General features: G+C 35.2%; 1 protein-coding gene across 7 annotated transcripts in view; it reads left to right on the forward strand.

Annotated features, from left to right (window-relative positions):
• The window catches only part of SBF2 (SET binding factor 2), a 282,365-nt gene that overhangs the window by 218,234 nt on the left and 50,243 nt on the right, over window positions 1-13,888 (forward strand). For all 7 annotated transcript variants that reach the window (XM_075502155.1, XM_075502153.1, XM_075502157.1 and 4 more), the window contains 8 exons: window positions 2,137-2,307; window positions 3,897-4,159; window positions 5,412-5,584; window positions 5,850-5,923; window positions 6,312-6,507; window positions 7,717-7,844; window positions 10,195-10,370; window positions 11,295-11,440. In XM_075502155.1, the coding sequence (XP_075358270.1) occupies window positions 2,137-2,307; window positions 3,897-4,159; window positions 5,412-5,584; window positions 5,850-5,923; window positions 6,312-6,507; window positions 7,717-7,844; window positions 10,195-10,370; window positions 11,295-11,440 (1,327 nt within the window). The remainder of the gene's footprint in view (window positions 1-2,136; window positions 2,308-3,896; window positions 4,160-5,411; window positions 5,585-5,849; window positions 5,924-6,311; window positions 6,508-7,716; window positions 7,845-10,194; window positions 10,371-11,294; window positions 11,441-13,888) is intronic.

Below are 13,888 nucleotides of genomic sequence, written 5' to 3' on the forward strand. Positions count from 1 at the left end.
GTAGCTTTCAAGATGTGTTGTCCATATTTATATTCCATGATTTACCTGTCATCCCCATTCCTCTGTAATACAAGTTTTGTGCATCTGGATTTTGAGTTAGGTGAATAATGGGGCCAGATCCATTCTGTGGGCGCTGTGTTAATTACCACAGCTGAACAAATTAAGCCATTGTAAGCTAGCTGTATACACGTCTGCCAATGGTGAAAGATATGAAATGTTTACAGATCTTAAAGAATAAAGATTACTGTAAAGGAGGTAGCTTTACAGGAGGATAGAGGTAGTCCTCCTGTATATGTTTTGTTTTAACATTTTCTTATTTTTTGCAATTCAAAGGCTCAATTTCATGTACAGTTAGTTGTCCTGCTAATTAATAGGCTTGACATCTTCATAAGTTAGTGTATATTTTGTATGCCTGAGATTTTTTCAAGGGATGCCCAGCAGTCAATACAAAGATCAGTAGGAGACTATTTGAGCTGTCCTGTTCTGTGATTTAACAGCTAGATCAAGCACGGGAGCCATTACTGTGCGATCAGTTATCATTTCCTGTGAGCTACCATAAACTGCATCACAGCTGAAACTTGGGAATCTGTTAAACCGGCTGTCTTCTGTTTCAATCTGTATTGAATAAACAAAGTCCCATTTAATGTAATTTGAATCTTCCACATGTTTAGATTTCTTAACAGGTTACCAAGAAATTTTGATGAAATTCTGCATGATTAAATGAAAATTACATTTCTCACTTTTTGATGGTTAATCGCAAGAAGGTAAATTTCAGTAGCATGTCACATATCATTTCCTCAAACATACCATGTCAAAGGACCTTGTCTTTGATAGGGAATGAATACATGGCACATGATCAGAACTTTTAGTTCATGATGTACTTGGAAGAGCACAGTGTGGAAAACACAGTTCAAAGAATTGCAAAATCAGAAATCTGTAAACCAGACTTTAAAATTTTCAGTTGTAATTTTCTAGCATTCCACTTGAATGCCTGGGTGCCTACTAAGGAAGTATTATATGTACTGGCTGTTGTGTACAATTGTACAATTATAAATATTAAATCAAGTAGCATTTGTACTCTACAGGACAGTGGTTTACAACATAATCATTAAAGTAAAATTTAACTTCTATATGTAGTGTATATTTCAGGTATGGGTAGTATTCTGAGTGAAAGTCATTAAATGAGGCACCCAGTAATGTACTTTTATTCTTCACTTCTACTGTAGAAATAATCATAAGCAGGTATTTAGATTACCTGCTTCTTTGCTATATGCAGTATACAACAGATTTTTCTGTGGCCTATTTTTCAAAAAGTAAGGAAGTATGATACAAGATTTCATTCTTCATGATTTGGGTCATTGAAATAAATGTCCTTTCATTGTGTGTGGTTATCAAGAATATTAAACAACTCACTGGGAGACTAGTGCCACCTAAATAAATATACCTACTTGAAAAAAATTGTGCATTCATAATGAGTAATGCTGTAACAATTCTGGTTTTGTTTGAGACCTTACAGGGATCCAGATCCTTGTAACTTCAAAGAACATACCCCATTTAATGATCTTTCAAGAGCTAGATTTGGGTCATACAGCACAATAGATAACAATGAAGAGAACAATTTATCTAATCTTCAGTCGCAACAAATGCAGCGTATTGGAAGGACTCAGTTGCCATTTACAATCATTTTAAATTTCATTACTGTAGTTCTGACTTTTAAGTAAGATGAGAAATAATTTTCATCTGTTTGAATCCTGATTTCTATGTTGTAGGACTAGGTTGTTAAAAATACTATATTTTGTTGGCAACAAAAATGTTTTCTATTAGAAATGTGTTCAGTACTATCATCCCAGAATTGTTCCTCTTGAGTCTCATTTTTCTACTGTGACTCAAGAAAGCCATGCCTTGCACTGGCATTAGACTTGTATACAAGCTTCTTGTATGTTAATTTCTTTAATGGCACAAAACTGAAGATAATTTCTCTTTCCTATATTGCAGTACAAAAGATGGTATTTATTGCATATTTCAGTCTGTACAACTGATTTTACATATATACATTTCAATACTCAACCCATAGCCTTTAAAGGAAATTAAATAAAAGGACTAATTTGTCAGTTTTGCACGTTTTTTTGCTTTCAGAAATTAGCACCTGGAGTTAGTCAGTTTGCTTACACCTGTGTACAAGACCATCCTATCTGGACTAACCAACAGTTTTGGGAAACAACCTTTTATAGCAACGTGCAAAATCAAGTTCGCTCCCTCTACCTTACAGCCAAAGACGACAACCATGCAGTACAGTTGAGACAAAAGGTAGGAGAATGTATTAAAGTAAATATCAAGGTAGTATTTTTATTCACATTTTAATTGTCTCCTAAGTTATAGAGAGCTAAGTTATGGTTTCTCCAATTTTACATATTTTTCTTTCATTTTTCCCATATTAGCATACAATAACATGAAAAATAACAAAAATTTACATTTCTCTGCAAAGCATTATAACTTGATGTTGCTCTTGTGATTTTTCAAACAACCACTTTTTGTATAGTTTTCCACACTAAGGTATATGTTTTTCCTGAGAATAGTAACTTATCGTATAGCAATGTTATAAACTAGTGACAGTTCTATTATATGAACAGCCTAAGCTAGCAGCAGTTCTAGTGTCCAGTGTTAGACTATTATGAAACCGTAGGGTGGTTTCTGTTGAATGGCACTCAGTCTGCTTTATTAAAATTGGGCAGATCTTCCAGAACACAAATTGTCTGTGTCAGTAAGAGGAAAGTACGTCTCTAATGTAAAAATGAAAGTATAATGGGAAGCCTTGCAGCATGCTAAAATAAGATTTTTTAAATTTTCTTTTTAAGAAGGAGCACATACACATAGTAAAGAGCCATTTGTAATCTCTCTTATGTGAAAATATCATTATCAACTATGTCACTGAAAAGTGTATGCTACCCAAAGTCATACAGCATTGTAAAGAGAGGAAGTAAAATGCACAGAGATACTCCCAGGAATGTAGTCAGAATGAAGAACTGAAAAGGCATGTCAGAGATATCAAGGATACAGAGAAAAGGACTGTGGGACTGTGTACGGGGAGCCCCTTCCAGTCTGACGCTATGTAAAGAAAAATGTGAAGAATAGTAGAACTTACAAGGAAGCATCTACTTTAACTCTCACATGTGTTTATATGGAAAATTAGCTCGACTTTAACTTGGTATGGAAAAAACATTTACAAGATATCTAGTCCTTTAATAATTTAACATCAGGCATTAGGTCACTAATATCGGCTGCCAGATTCCTTTATTCTGATTTCCTCAGGGTATAATATAATTTGACTATGTGCCATCTACCTAGTTTGTTTCAAGCAAATGCTAGAATTGGACTCCAACATGTAAAAACATGAATGTTTCAGCTGGTCTGGAAACTATTTATATAAAAGCTTGCCTCACCTGAACATCCTAGGAATTTGGAGAATATCACCTGCATCAAGCGATGAGCTGCATGTTATTTCTCAATCTGATTTATGCTTGTTCTTATGTAAGCTAAGTGGATAAGCTAAGGAGAGCAGCTGTATTAAAATCAGTAAACCACTCTAAAGAAACATGGAAGATCATATAGCATAAAAAAAAAGGTCTAGAAAGAAATGATGTTATTTAGATCTGGCTATATTGTGCTACTTGCATATTTCAGGGAACTGTCTTCAAAGCTCAGTTACTGTAATCATAACTCTCCTTAAACCCTACTGAGTGTAGTTATTTCCTTTTTCTTTTAAAATTAATATATAATTTAAATAACTGAAGAAGTTTAATAAACAATTTAATAAAGTTTTGTTTAGACATTGTTTTTTAAGTTATAGCTTTATTATTTCTTCTGTGTCTTTATATTTCTTTCTATATGTCTTCTAGGAGAAAAATTCTGTAAGTCCAGACCAGGATAAGACAGCAATGGACCTGGCTGCTGAGCAGTTGCGATTATGGCCAACTCTTAATAAACAAATGCAGCAGGAGCTAGTCCAGAATGAGGAAAGTACAGTTTTCAGTCAGGCAATTCATTTTGCTAACCTCATGGTCTACCTGCTAGTACCACTGGATACAAGTAAGAACAAGTTATTGAGAACATCGGCTACTGGTGACTGGGAGAGTGGAAGTAACAGTATTGTCACAAACAGGTGGGTACACAAGTTCAGTGGTAATCAGTCAGGATGGGCCACCGTTTTCAAAAGCTTCTTAGTTTTCAGGACTTATTCTGCCAGATTATTTCAGTATCTTCTTTTCAAGTTCATTAATTAAGGAGAGCAGAAGTCTAACGTGACTCCTCTTAAATAACAGAACTTAATCTGGAGTAATTTACCACCATTTAAAGGAACATAAAAATTTTGTTGTCACAGTAAGAATTTTTAATCCAGTAATGCAAATGTTGAAGACAAGCATAGGGTATGATGAGAAAGAAAACAGCAGCCCAAAAACTACTCTTGTTAGTTTTTATATAATTTGAAAAAAATAGTATGAACCTAAAATCAAGAAAACATTTGCATAGCATCCATAAAAATCACAATTTCTGTGCAGTAGCTGCAAGGAAGAAAGGTACTGAGGTCATAAAAAGCAAGAGGGCTCAACGACTGTGGCAAAGGTTAAATTACTAAGGAGGCAGGAGGAGTATAACGCCACTTACATTCCCTAGCATGCAAATCCAGGGCATTTCATAACAAGCCTTCCTCCCTCTCTATTTATTGTCTTCATTATCATGTATGATCTGTCAGAATTCCCACCTGATAAAATTGTAGAACACTACATGAGAACACTGACATCAAGTAAAAGATAGGCAAGCTATCAGTATCAAACTCCCTATGGCTACTCATTTCTGCTGCCTAAACACCACTAAACTCAGGCATTAGGACGTGCTCAGTAGCCAGGTTGCAGTATAGGTTGCAATGGCCCTTAATATTATTATGGGAGGCATTTTTAGACGTTAAAAGTACATATCGCACTGACTTGTATTTTCTACCTGGTGCACAAAAAGCTTTTCTTATCGTCTTTTTAGCTTTTGAATGCTTTGCTCTGCAACCAAAATATTCATTTAATCTACCTTTCTGTATGTAACTGGATATTTTTTTGCCATGAGTTGCAAATAATATACTTGACTCTATGAAGAGAAGACGTAGAGCTCACTTCCAAGCAGCTTTTTTTGTCTCGTGGGCCTGTCTGCGCTGGAATCATGGAGAGAAAGTTCTCCATGCAGTTCTGACGTGTTAATGACAGTGAAAATACGGTGTAATTGTGGTACCAGCATATGCTTTTAGCAAGGTTTGTGTATTGTAACTAGAAAAAAACCCCACAGCTTGTCTGTCTCTAGCCAGGTATCATATGTGCATCACCAGCTGAATTTTTCACACTTGAAATTTATTTTATTTATGTCCATAGTATTGCAGGCAGTGTTGCAGAGAGTTATGACACTGAAAGTGGGTTTGAGGACTCTGAGAACAATGATGTTGCAAATGCCGTTGTACGCTTCATCACCAGATTTATTGACAAGGTTTGCACAGAGAGCGGAGTTACACAGGATCACATCAAGGGTCTTCATTGCATGATACCAGGTAAGAATTGTGATAAAGAAGTGGTTTGTAGTCTTTCTTTTTTCTTTTTTTTTCTAGTGAGAGAAATGCACTTTTTAGTTTAAGTTACTTTCAGTGAAGTTAGAAGGTTAGATTTCTTTTCTAGCCTATAATTGCTGTTGCATTTCAAATAATTATTCCCTTGATGTTTAAATTTGAGAATTTCAGAATATCACAGTTTTAATTAGATTGCAGCTTTCTCTTTCATATTATGTGAGACAACATTTATGGTATTACTGCCTTCCAGGCATTGTAGCAATGCACATAGAGACGCTGGAGGCTGTCCATCGTGAGAGTAGGCGGCTTCCACCAATACAGAAGGCAAGTATTATGAAACATATTTGTATTCTTTACAAGTATTAGAATCATGCAATTTAGTCATCTTTTTTTCCCCTTCATAACGTTAGGAGGAAACATCAAAACATTGAAAGAAAATTTCCACCAGTGATAAATAAAGTGCTTGGCTTTGGTCTCATGAAATATGAACTTATGAAACTAGTAGAGCCAAACTTCTGACCATAAACAAGCTGTTGCATGCCCACTGTTTTTGAGACCCATTTCTTTTAGTTGAATCCAAACTCTGTCTCCCTTCTTTGGACTCAGTCTCGTAACAATTTGTTTTGAAGCTTGTTAAGCCAAATATTATAACTAGACTGAGGTATTACACTGATATTGCCGTTACACTTACACTTTCATTTATTTGCATCAGCCCAAAATTCTACGACCGACTTTACTGCCAGGAGAAGAATTCGTTTGTGAAGGTCTCCGTGTGCTACTGGACCCTGATGGCAGAGAAGAAGCTACAGGAGGACTGCTTGGAGGTCCTCACATCCTCCCTGCTGAAGGAGCTTTGTTCCTTACCACTTACAGAATTATATTTAAAGGCACTCCTCATGATCAACTGGGTAAGAAAAATTAAACAGTGGTAACTGTGGTCCTTCAGATAGGCAGGACTTTGAGCTGGCCTATCCACCTATTCAAACATCAACATCAAAATGTATATACCTCACAGTATAATTTTTCATGTTGATCAGATAAGAATAATCTCTTAATATAGGTTTTTATCACTAGATATGACAGTGATTGATTTTGATTTGGCATTTAACTGAACTAGAACTTATTTCTTCAGATGAGGCATTAGGTGCCAAATGTTTGTTAATTCCTGCATATTGGTAGATATTTAGAGTACTGTCTTCAGTAATTTATGTAATATAGAATCATAATATGTACTTGTCTTAGAGGAAACTTCAGTAGACTGTCACATAGTATTATGGGCTTTTACAGACTACCTAAAGTTGGAGACAGAAAATAAGGACGTTCCTGACTATACTTCAGTAATTTCCATAGACTTTTTGTTTTGAATGGACGAAATGCTTAGTATCTTTATATCTCAGTTCCATCTGTAAAGTTGGTCTAATAACGCTGCTTTACAGAGCAACGTTTGTAAGTTTCTTCACCGCTAAGAGAGAACATACGTACTGTGTGAGATCTGCAGCTTTCACTACCCCTAGCTTTTCATTAAACAGGTTTTTTCAGTCATTGGAAGTGTGTTAAATGAAAAATATTCATGAGTTGGTATTCTCCCTAAAATGATTATTAATAAATTCAGTATTCTTTTTCATATGTAATGGAAATAGCTTTTCTGAATGATAAATTTTCATATTTTGACAACTGCCATTTCTAAGCAGATTGTCATTCAGAAGTATAAATTTATTGTGGAAAGTTCATGGTCATATGTAAAGATATCAGTGTATATCGTTCATTGTTTATAAGTTGTATAAAGCAATATGAAATTTGAATAAGCTTGAAACTGTTTCTTCACCCCCTACCAACCTAGACTTCGGGGGTGCATTTCCATCATGTAGAAAGACCCCAAAGGAAAGAGAATATTTTTCTAATCATCCCAGCTGCAATTAAGCAGAAATTCAGATTACAAATAGTATGTTAGGAATTTACCAACTTCTCAGGTATTTTGCCTGAAATTAATTCGGTACCGTTATTTTCATGTTGCTTTGTGCTTACTCATTCCTATCTATTCAAAGTACAGTGTGACTAGACCAGATCTGATTCTGTGATCTAACAAGTATCTGTAAATACAATTTTATGGTCCTCAGTTGGAGAGCAGACAGTGATCCGGAGCTTTCCTATTGCATCTGTTACAAAGGAGAAGAAGATCACTATACAGAACCAGCTGCAGCAGAGTATGCAGGAAGGACTGCAGATCACTTCAGCTACCTTTCAGGTAAAAGGAAGCTTTGTAAAAATTTATGTGACAACACAGTCAGCTCAAAATACTTATGAGCAGCACTCTGTCCTAATATTTGTGAAGAGTTCAGTTTTCTGCCCTGTAAAGTCAATAGAGAATGCAGTCTTCTTATGAAACCCTGGCGTTTCTTGGCCCAGTTGATATTTACGGAGCGTTACCATTTTCATGTTCGCTTTCACTCCTTTCCTCACTTTTCTATTTTGGATCCAGTAAAGGGCTATTTTGGGTCCAAAATCTCTCAATATGAGTAAGTAGAGGCCTAGGCAGGCCAGTGGAAACAAGCTTTCTCTCTCCTCCGGCTACATGGAATGAATATGGAAAAGCTGTAAATATTGCTTTCTTCTCAAGACTTGTCACTGTAGCAGCTTACTGTAAAAATCCATGGCAGAAAGTCATGGTACATCTCACATGGAAGCTGCACTTCCAAGAATCTTTAGGGTAGCCACCACTGGCCGGGACCAATGAGTGTCTGTATGACTTGCACAGATCCTGGTAGTTTCCTGACTTCTGCACAGATCCTGGTGGTTTCCTGTCTGTAGGATCCCCCTCAGTGTGTTCAGCAGAAGCATGTACTGCAGGGTGATTGACAGAGATGGACTTCTAAGAATTAGGAATCATCAAGTCCCTGAAGTCTTCCCTAAGTGTTTCTTCTTGGTGGTTACCTTAACTGTGGTCAAACCCTAAGAGATGGAAAGTTGAAGGCAAAAGAATTTTATATCATGGACTGAAAGTAGACTGCAGTACTTACAATATGAAATATTTTGTTGGGTTGGCTGACTGCAGAAGTATATTTTCAACAATAACTCAAACATTTGAAAACGTACTAAAATAGATCATCAGCATTCTACTAGTTCCTTACAATAATGGACATTATTTAGCTAATCATCCTTCAATATCCTATTCAAAAGCATAAAATTAGGAATACAAGTGAGTAAAACAACCGAAAAAAAAGTTACCCTTGTGGACTTTTGACAGGACTTCATGAGGACTTTTATTTTCCAGAAATCTTTTTACCAGAATAGTTAGCATGCTTCAACGATGTGCTAAATACAGACACAGCTCAGTGTTTTTAGTGCTGGATTCTGGTCAAACATCATCTTTGCTTTTGTTTAGCATAGTTTTGTATTAGTTTATGAGAACAAAAACAATCAGCAAACAGTTTACTTTCTGTTCCCTTTGTAACAGCTAGAGTTCAATACAGGATGAAATAGCCCCCTCCTCTTTGTTTACTAATTATGACTTTCAGAAGATTTTGGCTGCAGCTATGCTATTTAATGTCTTTAAAACTTCAAATCAGTGTAGCCCCTAAAGATTCAAGAGCTCCTTTCAAGGATGTCCTAGAACAACAGAATTATTTGTCATTTGGAAAGTATTTACAGAACAAGTGAAATTAAAATGTAATTATGAAATCCACCTTCTAGATGGCAAACAATAGACATTCAAAAGGTGTGTAGGTATGCACTCAGAAATAAAGCTCTAGGATATTTCTTTGTTTGCTTTTTGCACATTCCTAAAGTTCTTTTGGGCCCTCTTACGGATTCCCTATTTTCTCTCTCTTTTTTTTTTTTTCCCTTTTTTTTTTTTTTTTCCCCCTCCTTGAATTGCTGACTTGTCATCCTGTCATCCTTTTGGCTGAGGATGATGGGATGGGATCTATTTTTTTTTTTTCCCCAAAAAACCTTTCAAAAAACATTTTTAGTCGGGTGGATGGATCAGTGTTGAATAACACAAGGTTAGTTCCTTTTTTAAGGATCAAATTTCACTATTACATTTTTATTATTAGCAGTTTTCTATACTGTGCAAGGTGAGGCAAAAATTGGAATGACTAAGTAATGGAAGTAAAATGGTGGTGACATATAAATGCTGAAATTGTTGGTTTGATGAGAGTCTTTGAAGTGCATTACCAACGTTAGTTCCCAGTATATGGGCAGAGCTGGCAGAATATTTCCAAGCTAAGCTTTCCCATGTGACTAGTATTGGAACTGTTGTAGACATCTTAGTGCCAGTACTACTACTTGGATTTACCAAAATATTTTGTGTTTGATATTATGAGAATTCCAGATGCTTCTTAGTGAAAATACCTTAGTATTAGGACAGAAATGTAAAAATTAAATAAAAAATTAATAAGCTGTGTAATATCCCTCAAAATCAGTAAGATATATGTACATGTATTTGTATGGCATACAGATATATGTACAAATACATCTGATGGGCATAGTACTGCATAAGTATGGGAATTTTGCTAATATATTTTAGGATTTTTAAATTTCTTTAATTCTGTAATTTTTTTTTTCAGTTTCTAACATGTCATGTCTTTAATACGCAGTTAATTAAAGTAGCATTTGATGAAGAAGTGAGTCCTGAAGTGGTGGAAATATTTAAGAAACAGTTAATGAAGTTCCGTTATCCTCAATCTATCTTCAGCACTTTTGCGTTTGCAGCTGGGCAAACAGCACCACAGATAATTTTACCAAAACAAAAAGAAAAGAACACTTCATTCCGGTATAGTCATTCTTCTTTTATTACTGATGTTCTTGTTTAGTATTAGTCAAATACATTGAACGATCTGACAGCTTTGCAGAAATGCAGATCATTCAAGCCGTTTTCAGGAAAGTCAAAATAACTGATTGCTATTCTGCATCTTTTTATATTTACTGAATAAAAGGTAGATTAGTGTGATATACGTGTCAGTTTGGCATAGGAATATATTATTTATCCAAATTTCTAGCTGCAGTAAATTTGAACAAGCATCTCATTACATTTTGAAACACGCAATGTAAGTAGCATCTTCAGCTATGCAAACTATGCCAACATAAAAACCAGATGTCTTGTTTATTACTTTATAGGTTAATAACCTAATGTGGGTTAGAATTAATTTTACCCTTAGTACAGTCTGTACAGTTGTCCTAGTGTTTTTTAATCTAGAGTTTGAGCTTTGGGTCCTCTTTTGAAGTTTATGTTATACGTTAATTACTAGACTAGATGGATAATTAGTCTGTTCCAGAGTGATAGTTCCTGTGATTCTCTGTTGACTATTGCATTGTTGACACAGGAAAGTAGAATCCCAAGCTAGTCATGGAATCCTAAAACTTTAAGGTAATTTCTATCTTTCCTGCCTTTACTTTGTCAACTTTGTAGATTTATCACATGGCTAACAAGACAAATACCTAAAGAAAGATGATGGCTGCTTATTCATTATCATTAGACATAACAGACACAAATTTATCTCAAAATAATAAAATTGGTGTTTAAAAATTAATATAAGAAGTCATTTTTCTGAAGGATATAATTTTTGTCATTATATTAAATGAAAAATTATGAAATACATTTTATTTGGATAAGTGGGTTCTTCATAAAAATCTGTACGTGCTATCAGGGCGAATCATATGCATCTTTCTAAACATTTTTGTTGCTGTGAATTTATAGTACCTTCTCAAAAAGCATTGTGAAAGGAGCAAAACGTGCTGGGAAGATGACAATTGGACGCCAATATTTATTAAAGAAGAAGACAGGCACAATAGTGGAAGAAAGAGGGAATCGCCCAGGCTGGAATGAAGATGATGATATCTCTGGTAATAGTAAAACGGTTTTTTCCATGTTGGTTGATAAGTCTATCCCATTATGCTTCCATTCCAATATATTGTGTAAGTAGTATCTTCAAGAAGAAATTGCAGAGTCTTCCTAGACAGGAAAGAGAAAGGTTTCAAATATGTACATTTAGTAAGTGTTTTCTTTTGTGATGATGAGGCAAAAGAGGAAGTTGACTTCATTCAGTGGTAAAGCAAAATACTAGATTATTATTTTTTAATTATCAAACTATTTTCATATAGTATCTTTTTTATCGTATTTTACATCATAATAGTGTAGATGGAACAGCACAGAAGCATGCTGTAGCTTCCATTTATCTTTAGACATCATGACATCTGCAGTTAGTCTATGATGAGAAAGCAGTAATTGATGAGAGTCAAGAAAGAGCAAATACTATGGGAAACTTTTGCAGATGTGGAAGTGACAAATGATTTCTGAAAGCAGCAGAAGTCATTTCTACTGAAAATACCATTTTTCCAAATTTTGGTTGAAAAGATTTGGGGACAGAAGGTAGAAAGTGATTTGGACACTTTGTATAGTTCCTGTGATGGTGTGGAGTTTGACTTTCTTCCAAATACTTCTTTTCCTACCATGTGCTGCTGTCAGTATATCCTTATCTGGACCAGTGCTAATTTATAATAAACCACTAGAGGGAACCAGATTCTCCTGTACATAAACAGGTATTGTTTTGTCATACCATTCTTTCTTTTTTTAAAAAAAAAAAAAAAAAAAGGCATTTCAGATAACGAAGTGTTTATCAAACACTAATAATTTCTTCAAACCATCAAACGAGCCAAATTTTCCTTTTGAATATTTGGTCAGTGAGCAAGGCAACTTATGTGACTTATGAGCAGACATATAAAAGTTGTCTGAAGCAGGACTGTGTTACTGCACTCTCTGTTCCCTCCGAAAGGGAAGAAAGCCATTCCAGGAAAGCTAAAAAATACTGATTCTCTTCTTTCATTCCAGATAAAAGTGGTGGGAAAAAGGCAAAAAGAAAGGATTACAAAATACAGAATTTCTTTACAGTGCTGAAAAATTATGTTCTTAATTGAATTTCCAGCATCTTCCTTAAGTGCTGAGTTAGTATGCATTCTGATGCAGATTCTTTGGGTCAGAAGCAATTCTGCAGGCTGTACCTGTGTGACTTTTGAGTGATTTTGTGTCCTTCACCCACAGACACCAAGCACAATCATACCTGTGTATTCATACTTCTCTTGATGATGAAGAAGTTTTAAGAGTTTTTGCATTGCTGACATAAAACTACATTCTTCTATAACAAATAACTACATTCTTCCATGAAGACAGGTGTTATATAAACTTTAGTGATAGTCACTTTTTTCTTCCCCTAACAAAAAATATAAAAATATAAATTGTGAGGCTTTCTTCCTGCTGCTTTCCGGATGTTGTGACCGGGAATGTGTAAGGTGATCAAAGTCTGACAGTTTGCTTTTCTCTCCACGCTGTACTGACACCTCAGGTATAGTCAGCTGACAACAGCAGTAACTCTTTGCTTCAGACAGAGTACAAATAGCCATAGGAAATTTGCTATTTAATCACTGCAATTTCTTTTATATTGACTGCTATGAATGACTTTTTGTTCGCAAATCTCAAAAGGTGAAGTACAGGAAACTATGCAGCTATACCAACAATGAAGCAAACAGGAACTATCTGTAGCAGGTGATGCATTGTCTTAAAAAAGGAATGTTAAAGGTAGGGTTGGAAGGAACTTCAGGAGATCATCTGCTCCATCTCTTTGCCCCAAAGCAAGATCAGCATACTTAACCTGTTCCTCATAGATGTTTACCTAACTTTTTCTTAGAAGCTTTCAAAGATGAAGGTTCCACAACTCCAGGCAATTTGTACTAATGCTTTAACCATCCTTTAATGCTGGAGAAAAACAAGCAACTTTCTAATACTTAGGCCTAAACATTTCCTTGGCACAATTTAAAGCCTTCACTTCTTATTCTGCCACTGTATACATATAGAAGAGATGATTTCCTTCATTTTGATTGCAGTGCTTAATGTATTTGTGGGCTATTGTAACATTTCTCTTCTCTGTTCTCTTCTGGATATTAAATATCTGCAGTTCTTTCAGTTCTTTCTTTATTAGTCTTGATAGATTTCTGATCATCTTAATTTCTCTTTTCTCAGTCCTCTTTAGCTGGTCCACATATAACTTGCAATGTGATTTCCAAAACTGGGCACAGTACTCTAGTTATTAGTTGTTGTTAATGAACACCTAATTTCCCTCCAATTCCTCCCCATCTTTTTATTTTTAGAGTTTAGAATCACATCACTACTAAATTCTGTTTTCTATAGGTGATCATACTGGTGTGTTCCATAAAATAGGAGACTGTAAAACCCACTTTTACAAACAGTCATATCTCAGGAACAGTAAAATAGAGGGATTATTCCTCTTCTTTTCAAAA

The sequence above is a fragment of the Mycteria americana genome, chromosome 5 (genome assembly GCF_035582795.1).
Source record: "Mycteria americana isolate JAX WOST 10 ecotype Jacksonville Zoo and Gardens chromosome 5, USCA_MyAme_1.0, whole genome shotgun sequence".
Taxonomy (NCBI): Eukaryota; Metazoa; Chordata; class Aves; order Ciconiiformes; family Ciconiidae; genus Mycteria; species Mycteria americana.